Source organism: Trichosurus vulpecula, chromosome 4 (assembly GCF_011100635.1).
Source record: "Trichosurus vulpecula isolate mTriVul1 chromosome 4, mTriVul1.pri, whole genome shotgun sequence".
Classification (NCBI taxonomy): Eukaryota; Metazoa; Chordata; class Mammalia; order Diprotodontia; family Phalangeridae; genus Trichosurus; species Trichosurus vulpecula.
Window position 1 is genome coordinate 198,654,349 of NC_050576.1, and position 14,015 is coordinate 198,668,363.

The 14,015-nt window shown below is 39.0% G+C and overlaps 1 protein-coding gene across 2 annotated transcripts in view; it reads left to right on the forward strand.

The window, feature by feature from the left end:
- Positions 1-13,941, forward strand: part of ACOX1 (acyl-CoA oxidase 1) — a 47,975-nt gene extending 34,034 nt beyond the window's left edge. For both annotated transcript variants that reach the window (XM_036754568.1, XM_036754567.1), the window contains exons 11-14: positions 6,176-6,281; positions 6,396-6,539; positions 6,679-6,885; positions 9,895-13,941. In XM_036754568.1, the coding sequence (XP_036610463.1) occupies positions 6,176-6,281; positions 6,396-6,539; positions 6,679-6,885; positions 9,895-9,945 (508 nt within the window). In that variant the 3' untranslated portion in view covers positions 9,946-13,941. The remainder of the gene's footprint in view (positions 1-6,175; positions 6,282-6,395; positions 6,540-6,678; positions 6,886-9,894) is intronic.
- Positions 13,942-14,015: the final 74 nt, after the last annotated feature.

A 14,015-nucleotide genomic window follows, 5' to 3' on the forward strand; every position in this document is an offset into this window, starting at 1 on the left:
CTCCCCCTATCCCCTTTTCCCTTACTTTCTTGTAGGGCAAGATAGATTTCTGTGCCCCATTGTCTGTATATCTTATTTCCCAGTTGCATGCAAAAACAACTTTTTTTTTTTTAACATCTGGTTTTAAAACTTTGAGTTCCAAATTCTCTCCCCTCTTCCCTCCCCACCCACCCTCCCTAAGAAGGCAAGCAATTCAACATAGGCTACATGTGTATCATTATGTAAAACCCTTCCACAATACTCATGTTGTGAAAGACTTAACTATATTTTGCTCCCTCCTATCCTGTTTCCCTTTATTCAGTTTTCTCCCTTGACCCTGTCCCTTTTCAAAAGTGTTTGCCTTTGATTACTTCCTCTCCCTATCTCCCGTCCCTTCTATTGTCCCCCCCTTTTTTATCCCTTTCCCCCTTCTTTCCTGTGGGGTAAGATACCCAATTGAGTGTGTGTGTTATTCCCTCCTCAAGTCAAATCCTATGAGAGCAAGATTCACTCATTCCCCCTCACCTGCCCCCTCTTCCCTTCCAACAAACAACTTTTTCTTGCCACTTTTATGTGAGATAATTTACCCCATTCTATCTCTCCCTTTCTCCCTCTCTCAATATATTCCTTTCTCATCCCTTTATTTGATTTTTTTGAGATATCATCCCTTCATATTCAATTCACCCTGTGCCCTCTGTCCATAATATATATATATGTGTGTGTATGTGTGTGTATATATATATATATGTGTGTGTGTGTGTGTGTGTGTGTGTGTGTATATATATATATACATACACACACACACACACATACATATATATGTATGTATATGTATGTAAATGTATATTCCCTTCAGCTACCCTAACACTGAGGTCTCATGAATTACACACATCACCTTTCCATGTAGGAATGTAAACAAAACAGTTCAACTTTAGTAAGTCCCTTATGATTTCCCTTTCTTGTTTACCTTTTCATGTTTCTCTTGATTCTTGTGTTTGAAAGTCAAATTTTCTATTCAGCTCTGGTCTTTTCACTGAGAAAGCTTGAAAGTCCTCTTTTATTGAAAGTTCATATTTTGCCTTAGAGCATTATACTCAGTTTTGCTGGGTAGGTGATTCTTGGTTTTAATCCTAGCTCCACTGAACTCTGGAATATCATATTCCAAGCCCTTTGATCCCTTAATGTAGAGGCTGCTAGATCTTGTGTTATCCTGATTGTGTTTCCACAATACTCAAATTATTTCTTTCTGGCTGCTTGCAGTATTTTCTCCTTGATCTGGGAGCTCTGGAATTTGGCGACAATATTCCTAGGAGTTTCTTTTGGGAATCTTTTTCAGGAGGCGATTGGTGGATTCTTTCAATTCCTATTTTACCCTCTAGCTCTAGAATATCAGGGCAGTTCTCCTCGATAATTTCTTGAAAGATAATGTCTAGGCTCTTTTTTTGATCATGACTTTCAGGTAGTTCAATAATTTTTAAATTATCTCTCCTGGATCTATTTTCCAAGTCAGTGGTTTTTCCAATGAGATATTTCACATTGTCTACCATTTTTTCATTCCTTTGGTTCTGTTTTATAATATCTTGATTTTTCATAAAGTCACTAGCTTCCACTTGCTCCAATCTAATTTTTAAGGTAGTATTTTCTTCAGTGGTCTTTTGGACCTCCTTTTCCGTTTGGCTAATTCTGCCTTTCAAGGTGTTCTTCTCCTCATTGGTTTTTTGGAGCTCTTTTGCCATTTGAGTTAGTCTATTTTTTAAGGTGTTATTTTCTTCAGTATTTTTTTGTGTCCCCTTTAGCGAGTCATTGACTTGTTTTTCAAGGTTTTCTTGCATCACTCTCATTTCTCTTCCCAATTTTTCCTCTACTTCTCTAACTTGCTTTTCCAAATCCTTTTTGAGCTCTTCCATGGCCTGAGAGACCAGTTCATGTTTTTCTTGGAGGCTTTTGATGTAGGCTTTTTGACTTTGTTGACTTCTGGCTGTATGTTTTGGTCTTCTTTGTCACCAAAAAAAGATTCCAAAGTCTGAGTCTAAATCTGAGTCCATTTTCTCTGTTCGTGTTTCTAGCCAACTACTTGACCCTTGAGCTTTTTGTTGGGGTAGGACTGCTTGTAGAGTAGAGAATACTTTGTCCCAAGCTTGAGGGGCCGCGCTGCTGTTTTCAGAGCTAATTCTACACAGCAAGCTCTGCCACACCAGCGCTCCTTCTCCCCCAAGAACCACCAACCAGGATTGCGGCCCAGGTACAGGCAGAGAGCAAAGCAGGCTTTGCACTTCTGCTCAGATCTGCCACTTAATTCCCCCCAGCAGGTGGGCCTGGGGCTGGAAGCAACTGCAGCTATAGCTCTGGAAGCAGCCTCAGAGCTGCACCACCTCGGCCTCCCCCGGGGCGGTGGCTGACTGCTAACCCCTTTCACTCTGTCCCGACAGTTTTTTCCCACTAACCTTCTCTGTTGTTTTTGGTGTTTGTGGGCTGAGAAGTCTGGCAACTGCCACAACTCAATGATTCAGTGCCCTACAGCCTGTTCTGCCCAGTTCCCGGTCTGGGTTGGTCCTGGCACGGCCCACGCTGCGCTTTGCTCCCAGCACCATGCAATAGACCCTTCCCGGCACCCATCCAGGCTTTCCTGGGCTGGAGCCCTGCCTACCTCTGCTGTTTCATGGGTTCTACAGCTCTAGAGTTTGTTCAGAGCCATTTTTTATTGGTGTTTGGAGGGACCTGGGGGAGAGCTTAAGCAAGTCCCTGCTTTCCAGCCGCCATCTTGGCTCTGCCCTGAATGGCAAAGGAAGCATTTATTTACAATTCTTGCAAGAATTGGGTGTATGATACCCCAAAAGGGACATACACACCGTACAGAAGTCCAACTGACCTTTTTATGAGGTTCGTCATTCCTGGTCCCTCCCTTCAGAGCTGGGATTGGTCCCAGCTTTTCTAGGTTACAATCTTTTTGGCCCACCCACTACACATTACTCCCTAACATGTTCCCTCTCCCGATCACAGGTCCCATGTTCAAAAAATGGAGGGATAATCTATGCATGGGTGTGTAAGTTAATATGTATGAAGGTTCTTAGGTGTGCACAGATGCAAGATAACTTTTCCCCTTGTTTGAACTCTCAGGCTTTGAGGTGTTATCACATCCTAGCCTCTAGCCCCTGTTTCAGACAGGATGTACCCTAACCATAAATTGAATAAGGGGAAGCCTGAGGTCCCAGTGCTTGCACCCCCATCCGCATAGTGTTGTGGAAGCAGAACAATGAAATTCATTTCTCACCCAAGGAAGGGCAAAAAATAGTCCCTGCCCTCAAGGAGCTCACAATCTACTGGGAAAGACAACATGCCAACAGCTGTGTACAAGTAAGATACAGACAAGCTAAATCTCGGGGTAATCTCAGAGGGAAGTCACTAAGATTAAGGAGGACTGGGAAAGGCTTCTTACAGAAGGTGGACCTTAAAAGCTAGGACTTGAAGGAAACCAAGGAAGCAAGGAAGTAGAATGAGGAGAGAGAAAGGGAGTTCCAGGCATAGGGGATAGCAATGAAAGTGACAGGAGTAGGAGCTTTGGGGTATTGTGTCTAAAGATCAGCAGATTGGCCAGTGTCACTAGATTACAAAGTTTGTGTAGTAAAGTAAGGTGTAAGAAGACTGGAAAGGTAAAATGCAGTCAGATTATGAGAGACTTTGAAAGGCAAACAGAATTTTATATTTGGTCCTGGAGATAATAGGGAACCATTAGAATTTGTTGAATAAGGGAGAGGGTGTGTGATAGAGTGAGACCTGTGCTCAGGAAGATGAGTTTGACAGCTGAATGGGAGATGGGCTACAGTGAGGAAAGACTTGGAGCAGGGAGACAAATAATAGGCTATTGCAGTAATCTAGGAATATTGTGGGCCTCCCCCAGGGTGGTAGCAGTGTTAGAGGAGAGAGCAGGGTACATAGGTAAGGTATTTTGAAGGTAGAATTGACAGAACTTAGCAACAAATTGATATTCAAAGTTGAGGAAGAGTAAGGAGTCATGGATGACACTTAGGTTAGGGACCTAGGGGACTAGGTGGGTGGTGATGTTCTCAATGATAATAGGGAAGGTAAGAGGGAAGGGTTTTGAGGGAAAGATAATGAGATGTTTCGAACATGTTGACTTTATGATGTCTACAGGACATCCAGTTCAAAATGTCTAATAGGCAATTAAATCAGGCAAAATAGTATACCAGGAAAAAGAAAAGAGGCCCCAAGACAAAGCTCTGTGTGGACACCCCTGGTTAGTAGATGTGAGCTTGATGAAGATCCAACAAAGGGGACAGAGAAGGCGTTGTCAAACAGGCAGTAATAGAAACAGGAGAGAGTAGTGGGACGAAAACCTAGGGAGAAGAAAATAATCAAGGAGAAAAGAGCTATCTACAATGCCAAATGCTACAGGAAGGTCTAGAAGACATCATAAGCAAATTAGAGGAGCAAGGAAGAAATTACTTTTCAGATACCTGGAAATAGGAAGAGTTCATGATGCTTAGAGTCATGAACAATGACTAAAATGGACAGTTTTGATCATAAAACTGAAAAGTTTTTATACAAATGTAATACAGTTAAAATTAAAAGCAAAAGAGGTAACTGGGAGAAAATCTGCAGTAAGTTTCTGTGAAAAAGATCCTGTGTCCAAAATATATGAAGAACTGATTCAGATTTATAAGACTAAGAGTTTATGCCACAAGCCAAAAAATTTTCCTTTCCAGCTCTCGATCTTTTTATTCCAATGGCTTACCTTTTTACTTTACTTTATCTTTGCTGATAATTTGTCTACATACTGAGCATAGCCATTAGAAGATGAGAAGATGATTGTTGCCTCATTTTTTACGGCTAAATTTTGTGGTAGGGAAAAAATATTTTAAGTGACCATTTTAAAATAATGTCTTCTTAACTCTTCATCAAAGCTGGAAACAGCCAGGACATCAGTGAAATATGCCCTATCATGGCACGTGCCATTAAGAGCCAAGAATTTGGTATTAAAATTAGAAGTACACCATGAGGGAATGAAGTGTAATATAATTTTAAACTGTTTAATAGCCTTATAAGGAAGAGCATTGTTACTGATAGTGTTGTGAGTGGAGTGTATGTTCAGTTTTCATACGTAGATATTCTGTATCTCTCTAATGGGTTTCTGCTACATGACCTGCTTCTTCTGTAATTTGTAGTCCTAAAGACTTTTTTTAAAAATAAAGGCCATCCTTAAACTTAAAAAAAAAAAAAAGACTAAGAGTTCATTCCCCATCTATTGGGGAATTACTAAATGGTCAGAAGATATGAGCAGATATTTTTCAAAGGGAGACATCCAAGCTATCAACAACCATATGGAAAAATGCTCCAAATCACTATTAATAAGAGGAATGCAAAATAAAGCAACTCACACCTATCAGATTGGAAAAGGTGATAAAAGAGGAAAATAACAAATATTGAGGGCACTGTGGAAAAAGAGGCACGTTAATGCATTGTTGGTGAAGCTGTGGATTGGTCCAGCCATTCTGGAAAGTAATTTGGACAATTCTCCAAAACTTAAAAAATTGCTTGTACCTTTTGATTTAGCAATACCACTACTAGGTCTATATCTAAAAGAGATTGAACGAACAGGAAAAGGATTCATTTGTACAAAAATGTTTATAACAGCTCTTTTTGTAGTAGCCTCAAAGCAGAAATTAAGGTAGTGCCTGCCTATTTGGAAATGGCTAAATTCATTTGGGAACAAATATAATGGAACATCATTGTGCCATAAGAAATGTACAGTTTCAGATGCAAGTAGGAAGACTTGTGAGCTGATGCAAAGCAAAGCGAACAGAACTAGGAGCACAGTGTATAGTGACAACAACACTATAAAGAAAAACAGCTTGAAGGACATAAATCATGATTTCAGAGGATGAATCGTGCCACTTACCGTTCTCATCAGAGAAGTAATGAACTTGAAATCCTGAATGAGACTTAGAATTTGGAATGTAACCAATGTGGAAACTTGCTCTGCTAGACTACGTATATTGGGGATGGTTATTTTTTTTCCAATTGTTCCATTGGGCAGGGAGATAGAGGATAAAAAAGATAAAAAGTAAAAATAAAATATGTTCTCTCATAAGCTTGTGTGGTCCCAAGGGCCAACAAATTGAAGGAGCTTATAATAATAATACCTATTTCTGAGAAATCAAATTTGTTCTCCTAACAGATTAGTGGAAACTGCAGCAAGGAACCTTCAAGCTGAAATGAAGCTCAGAAAAAGCAAAGATGTAGCATGGAACTTAACCTCTGTGGACCTTGTTCGAGCAAGTGAGGTCAGTGATTTATCTGTAAAAGTTCAAAAGAACCTTCATCCTCTTATTTAAGTTATTAAATACCCTCTCTTATGTAAGTTATTCTCACCCTTTTGTTTTTTCTCCCTTTTCTAGGCTCATTGCCACTATGTGGTAGTAAAGCTGTTTGCTGGAAATCTCTCCAAAATTGAGGACAAATCCATTCAAACAGTCCTGAAGAATTTGTGTCTTTTATATGCCCTGTATGGAATCAGTCAGAATTCTGGGGACTTTCTACAGGTTAGTAATTTTCAAGCCTAAATGCTGAATTTTGTCAGGGGAATGCCCACAGCCAGGTTTATAGCCATTAATCTCAGTTTCTTGTAATTCATATGCAGAATTGTATCAGCATTAATGAAATTCTTTGTGTCCCTTTCAGGGGGGCATCTTGACAGAGTCCCAGCTTACTCAAGTGAACCAGCGGGTGAAGGAGCTCCTGATGATAATCCGCCCCGATTCTGCTGCTTTGGTGGATGCATTTGACTATCAGGATTTTACACTTGGCTCTGTGCTTGGCCGCTATGATGGCAATGTTTATGAAAACATGTTTGAATGGGCCAAGAAATCCCCACTGAATAAAACAGAGGTAAGAATTACCCTTTGTTGACTTGCTTTTCCATTACAAATCTGCATTTATGTGTATCTTTAGTTGGAGATGAAAAGAAATAACTGAAAAGTAGTTCTTGGTTAAGATAGCCTTGTAAAAGGACACACAAGAGCCCAACTCTCGTACTCCAAAAATTATGTAGAAACAGCACCAGCTTGAACAGCGGCCACGAAATCCAAAGAAAGACCTCAGATTGGGGAGAAGGGGGTTGCTGCGTAAAACGATTGCCAGAAGCTGAAGATATTGAAATTGGCATCAAGACAGCACCAATGCAGATAAAGTGGGCAGAAACCCATGGAAGGGCCCTGATCAAAGATGCCCCAGGGGAGATGGAAAAGCACCTTGCTCCCAGAACAAGGAAAGCCAACCATGGACCTGATTGGAGACTCAGAAGTCTTGCCAATTCTCTAAACACACATACATGAGGAAGGTGGAAGCCAGTGACAGGAAACAAGGAAATCAAGATCAGAACCAAAAAAGGGTTGCACTATCCCATCTAAAAGTATGAAGGGGCAAAGCCTGACTCTGGTGAGAAGTCCCAAACCAAGATTCAAGGCTGGAGATAGTAGTAAGAAGACACAAAGCCTATGAAGAAACATTATAGGTCAAGAAAAACCCAAGAGGACAACCTAGAAGAGAATTTACTTCACAATCACCAACAGAGTCTCAGGCTTAACTCCAAAGACTACAAGAGTACTTTGAAGAAATGAAGCAAGAGATAAAAAATTAATTCGCTCTGGAAGGGAAAAAATTGAAAGTTCAAGTAGCAGACTGTGAAAATTAAAATAGACTGAATAGGAATCCATGAGGCAACAAGAAGGGGAGTCAGGAAGGGAAAAGCAAACTAAACTTCAATTTCAGAGGGCAGATCACTAGGAGTATTAAAAGAAAAGAAAGTATCAGAATCTAGGTTAGAGAAAGAGAAGAACAGGGGGATTGGAACTTTTTTTTTTTTCATTTTTAATTACAAGCTAGTAGTGTCAATCAAATTCCTTCTCTTGTACCACCTTCTCTGTAAAGAGGAGGGGGAGAGGCAAAGAAGATATAATGGAAATACACAGTCTAATCTTAACTGTGAACCCAAATGGATGAACTTACCCCATAAAACAGAAGAGGATAATGGATTAGAAAGCAGAATCCAATGATATGTTCCTTACAAGAAACACACTTGAAATAAAGATTCATATTGAGTTAAAATAAGGGACTGGCAAGAGCAGGATTTGTTAAAAAGAGATTTGATTAATATCTTTCATTTTTATGTGACCTAGATTTTCCCATGTATTCCTCCCACTACTTCTTCCCAAAGAACCATTCCTTGAAACAAATTTTTTAAGAGGAAAAAGAGGGGAAATTTAGAAAAGCCAGTTAACTCATTGGAAAAGAAATGTTGTTATATTCATTGCTCCACACCAGTGGACCCCAACTTTTGCATAAGAGGAGGAAAAAAAATGTCTTAACTTCTCTCTTCTTTGGGGCCAAACTTGTTCTTTATAATTTCGAAATTTTTCATTTGAACTGTTTTGTGGTAGGTCTCCTGTCCAAATGCATTATTGTTACTGTATATTTTCTCCAGACTATACTTATTTCACTTGGCTCATAAAAACAAAATTGATCTAGAATAAAATATCAAGAATCTCAAGGGTAATAATAAAAAAAGATGAGAATAGAAGGGGCTTTCTTAGCTGTACTATGCCTCAAACAGAGCAGTAATCAAAAGTATTTGTTACTGATTAAAAATAAAGTTGATCCGTAGTACAGATAGATTTAGGTACACAAGACCCAGATATTATCTAGTTTGACCCCCACAAGAACCCTGGGAAGTAAATGCTATTATCATCCCCATTTTACAGTTGAAGAAACTAAGGCAGGCAGAGGTTAGTGACTTGCCCAGGGTCACACAGCTTGGAAGTGTCTGAGAGGCAAACAGCAAAATAATGTTAGATAAGCCCAAAGCTTCCAACTAGTAGGGGAAAGACTCAATATGTGACAAAAACTGCTGGGGAAACCAGAAAGTATTCTGGTAGAAATTAGGTTTAGATCAACAACATACTATATACTGTTTACCACATGTATTGGTAATTTATTTTTGCTTGATTTGAAGATCTTCTCCATCCATTAATAGGCCCTAAGTCACATGTGGTAGGAGGAACTTGCTGAACTAGTGGAATAGGAAAGGGTGGAACAGGAAATGCTCAGAGCAGTTAGAGCTGTGGGAGAGAGGAGGCACACTGTGCTGTGAGTGAGTTTGTGGGAAGGCCCCAGCAGGGGGGAAGGCTGTGGCATGGAGCTGCTCTCTAGTGATAATGTGTTTTAACTTCTTTTTTGCTATGATGGATTCGGTTTACTGGTGTTGGGATATGGCCTTCTGGTGTCTGAATAAATGTTTTGCTTCTGACTTTTATATGGAGAGTGTTATATTTTGCGATTCAGAACCACGCCAGCATATTCATAGTAATAGCAACCGCTGTGAATATTGCCTTGGCAATACACCATAATAAGCTCTAAAAGATTACATGGCCCAACTATTAGAAGTGGCATCAGAAACAAATTAGTATCAGAGAAGGAAATAAATAACTTGGGCCACTCTGGATAGCAGAAGGAAGAATTCTTGGCCAAACAAGAGATTGAGAGAACCATACAAGTTAAAATAGGGCTGGATTTAGAGTCAGAAAAAAGTAGTAAACAAGTGTAAGCCCATTGTATTAAATATTGTTTGTGGGCACAATAATGTATTATTTTTGGAGCTATGAAGTAGTCCAGCCATTCTGGAAAGCAACTTGGAGCCATACTTTAGAAATCATTAAACTGTGCATACCCTTTGACCCAGGGATACTGATACTAGGCTCATACCCCAAAAAAGCTAAAAAGTGTGAGAGGACCTATGTATAGAAATGTATTCACAGCAGCACTTTTCTCTTAGAAATTAGTAAATAATTTAAAATTAGTAGGCTATGCTATCAGTACCTTTTTCTTTTCCCTTCTCTACAGGTCCATGAATCTTTTCACAAACACCTGAAGCCACTACAGTCCAAGCTGTGAAATCTGTTATAAGCAACCCCATCAGCTCCAGAAAGCATAGATGCTTTGCCTTCCTCTACACTGGATGCATATATCCTGAATGGAATCTTTATCTATCAAATTACGGATAGCCTTAGAACAAGTAATAAATTGGTCCCTCATACTCTTTCTACAAATGAAGAAAAATGGACATATTTGGAAGATTGAATGGAAACTGGGTGTGTCTTAAGTGCAATTAATAGTGAGAGAGACTTTTTAAGCATTCAGAAAAGCTTTATAAAAATATAGTTTGGCTTCTATTCACAATGCTGCTAATTTCTGTGGTCTGTGACCTCTATGATAATTAGCAGTTTTTAACTACTAAGTAGTTGACTTTTCAAGTTATAACTGTTAATCACTGGATATATTTTAAGTGTGAAGTAAGTGTTTTTAAGCAAAAAGGTGTATTTTGAGGTGCAGTAGAACCTCAATTTGCAGGCTTGCCTGCAAATGTCCCACAACTCTTACAATCCTTCTGCTACTCTGGGACTGTCTCAAAAAGTATGACCTAAGGAGCTAAATTAGAGAGGGGGGCGGAGGGGAGGGCAGTGCATCTAAAAGTTTAGCACTGCTGCTTTGTGGCCGACCCCTTTTTCCCCACTCTATTCATTTTTCCTTTGACAAGTAAATATTCTAGACAAATATCTTGCATCCCAATAGCACTTCCCAGCCCAAGCATTCTGTGGCAGCACCTTCCTAGTATGATTAGAAATTGTCTCGTTGACCTTATCCCTTTAGTTTTGAAAGAGCATTGTAGCTGCTTTTCCACTTATATCCTTCCCACTGAGAAGCAGTGTTAACTTCTGTGAGGACTAAGAATAAAGTTAGCACTTCAAAGTTAAAATGATTAACTACCACCCTAAAGACAGTAGTGGTTGATGCTTGGTCTCTGCCAAAGGTGCAATGGGGACAAATCTTTTCTGAATGGAAATAGAGAACAGCTCTCCTGAGTCACTGTAGCAGGGGGGAAAAAAAAAGAAACGAAGGTCCACACAGGTTAGCAACCCATTGGTGCAAGTGTGGTTTTTGGTTTCTTTGTGCTCTTGAGGAACTTTATCTGAAATGCTAAAAAGTCCCTTTCTATTAAAGTCTCATTTGCACAGTTGTTCAGTAGCAAAGATTTAAGGATGTAGCTTTTAATTGAACTTGGTGATTTCATTGAACTCAGTGTAATATAAAACAGCAGAAGTCAATTAATTTTGTACCTCTTTCCGTGACACTTGCTTGGTGACATCTATTTGTCCTAGGATTTTATTTGACTCAAGTATAGGATTGTATGAAAATCAAGAAAACTTTGGAATATGTTAGATCATCTTTGCAAACTAAAGGAATAACACTAATGAAATTTGCCCAGGTAAAACTGCTAATGTAACAATCTAAAGTTTAAAAATGCCATTATATGTTTATTCAAACCGTGTCTTTCTTGGAAGAAAATTAGCCATACTTTTTCAGTATGACAATTATTAAGTTCTAGTTAGGCAGTAGTAATATTCTGTTGTCAATCAGGAATGTGATCTAATATCTGAGTTAGTGGGAAAGAGACAAAAGGAAAAAATTAAGGTGTGTAATGGTATCCTTATTGCAATATAGATCCATTATTTCAGTGATAGTGCTTATATTTATTCTGTCAAGATGTATTTGTGCAGTGCTGGAATTAAGTGGATCAGAATAAGATTTGGTAAACACTATGGCAGATCTGTGATCACGATAAACAAGTTTGAGGAGATTGCAAATATCAGAAGGCCCTTAAAAACCTAGTGTAACTTTAATTTCCCAACTAACTCAGGCAGGGCTTCTTGTACTATTTAATTCACTTAAGTTTTAGATGTTTTGCAGCGATTTAATCAATGCAAATGGGGTTTTTTAAAATTAAGAATGAATTTAATATGGATTCTGATAACTTACTTGAGATTGCTAATTTGGAATCAGTGTCACTTAGCAAAAACTCAATTTTATAAAACTTAAGACTTTCTCTTCAAGTGCAAATAGTACTAAAGGCAAATAAAGTAGAACCTACTTTAAAATTTACATCATTTGTTTTGTGCAAACACATAATTCCAAAAATATTTTTAAACTATTTGCTTTCTTTAAGTAAGCCAAACTTTTGAAAATCCTTTCAGTCTGGTTCATTACTCATTCGCTTATTATGTTAGTACAATCTTAGTGCAAACATAAATTTCAGATCCTCGGAATAATTAAATATAGAATTACTCTCTGCTGAATTAGATAGTTTTACTTAATTAGCTTTTGTTAGATAATGTTGATGCAAGCCTTTTGGAGAAATGCTTTGTCTTGATCAGTATAGAAAATTTAAAACTAAATCTGAATTTATTAATTCAGGTGATTTTTGGATTCAATGATTGATCCTCCCCCATTGGTATTTTAAGCACCTGAATTCTGTGGTGTTCTGTAATACCTGCTTACTGAGTAGTAGTCAGTATTTATTTTCAGCTTGAGTAGTCTCAAAGGACTTTGTCCAAAGTCCCTTTGTATTTCATTGCCCTTTTAGATAGTCTTGTTAAATATCAGCTCATAGAGAGCGTACTTGTTTGTAGAACAGTGATTGAATTCAGGTACTTCACAACAGCTTTAATCAGATGTGCCCCCTGCCATAAATTTGAGTTTGTCATATACCTAAAGGCACCTGTCCCTTTGAATGTTAATAGTAATTACATCTTGATTTTTTTTAAGTAGAAAGAACTCTAAGTGGAGACTTGATAACTTTCTCCATCTAGGGGTGAGAATTCCTGCAACCATTTGGTTTTTGCCCACTTAACTCTAAAGCCCTCTCCATTTTAGTTTTTCTTTTTGTATTGGAGAACCTCAGTTTGATGTTAATAGGCTTTTACACTTCTGTTTGACACCAACTAGTAATACTTTTTGAAATCTCAGATCCAGTCTCAAAACATCCCCTTTTAAATGAGAGGGTTCCAAGGTATGGGACTGGGCCGGACTGACATTAGGGAACCTGGAGTTTGAAGGCTTGGATTCTCATCTAAAGGGCTTCCTATAGATTCACTTGATTCAGTGGTTTTGTCTTGTTTCGTAATCAGACTTGTCTTATTGTATAATCAGATGGGACTTCATCTTTAGCGTACTGAACCAAATCACCTTGTAAATAAGGACTTAAAATAACATTTAAAACCAAGATATAGGGTTTTTTTTAATCTAGTCAAATTAAATTCAAATTTTCAGTAACATTTCTGGGATGAACTCAGTAAACACTAGGAACTGTATGAGAACTTTTTGGGTAAGGATGGGTGGTGTGGACTAAACTCTAAGTGAGGCAGGAAAACATGTTTCCCTTTATGCTGGTGTACTGTCATTTAAAATGATGTTAAGATAGTAGGAAAAGGCTTGGGGGGAGGGTGGAGAATGGTTTTAAATATTCCGAACTATATTACAAAAGCTATTTTTTGTTGCTGCGCTTGTCTGTCTTTACTATTCAGTTTCACTAATGAAGAGTTTGATGTAGAAAGTATGGAATGTTATCTTGGGAATGATTCTTGAATACTTTCTGCCTCTTAAAATGCATACAATCATACTTCAAACTTAAGGCCACGGAATTAGTCAAATTGTTTGCAAGTATCTCGGTAAGGGGCCCCTGGGTTCTAGTGCCAGCCCTGCCACTAACCAACTGTAGAACCTGGGCGTAGCATTTCATTCCTTAAAGCCTCCGATTCCTCACCTGTAGCAGGTTCTGTGATTCCAGGAGTTGTGCGCAGGCGCCTTTCCAAGTATTGTAACCCGCACTCCCACCCCCAAACCACCCTGCCCTCTTGTATTGTTGCGGGGCTGGTCCCGCGCCTCTGAGTGGGATTCACCTAAAGCCTCGCCCCCAGCCATGGCCAGCCCTGTGGTGAGGAAGTGCGGGCCGCACGACCAGGCCGCACGGACCCATTTCTTTCTTGCCGACCTACTGTATTTTGGTCTTTGTGAGAAGTGATAACGATAATAAAAACGTGTAATTAGTACAAATACACGGTGTCGTTTATTTAGCGGGTGGCTGCATTCTGGTTTCGAGGCTTGGCCTCGGCCTGCCTGGACCTGGG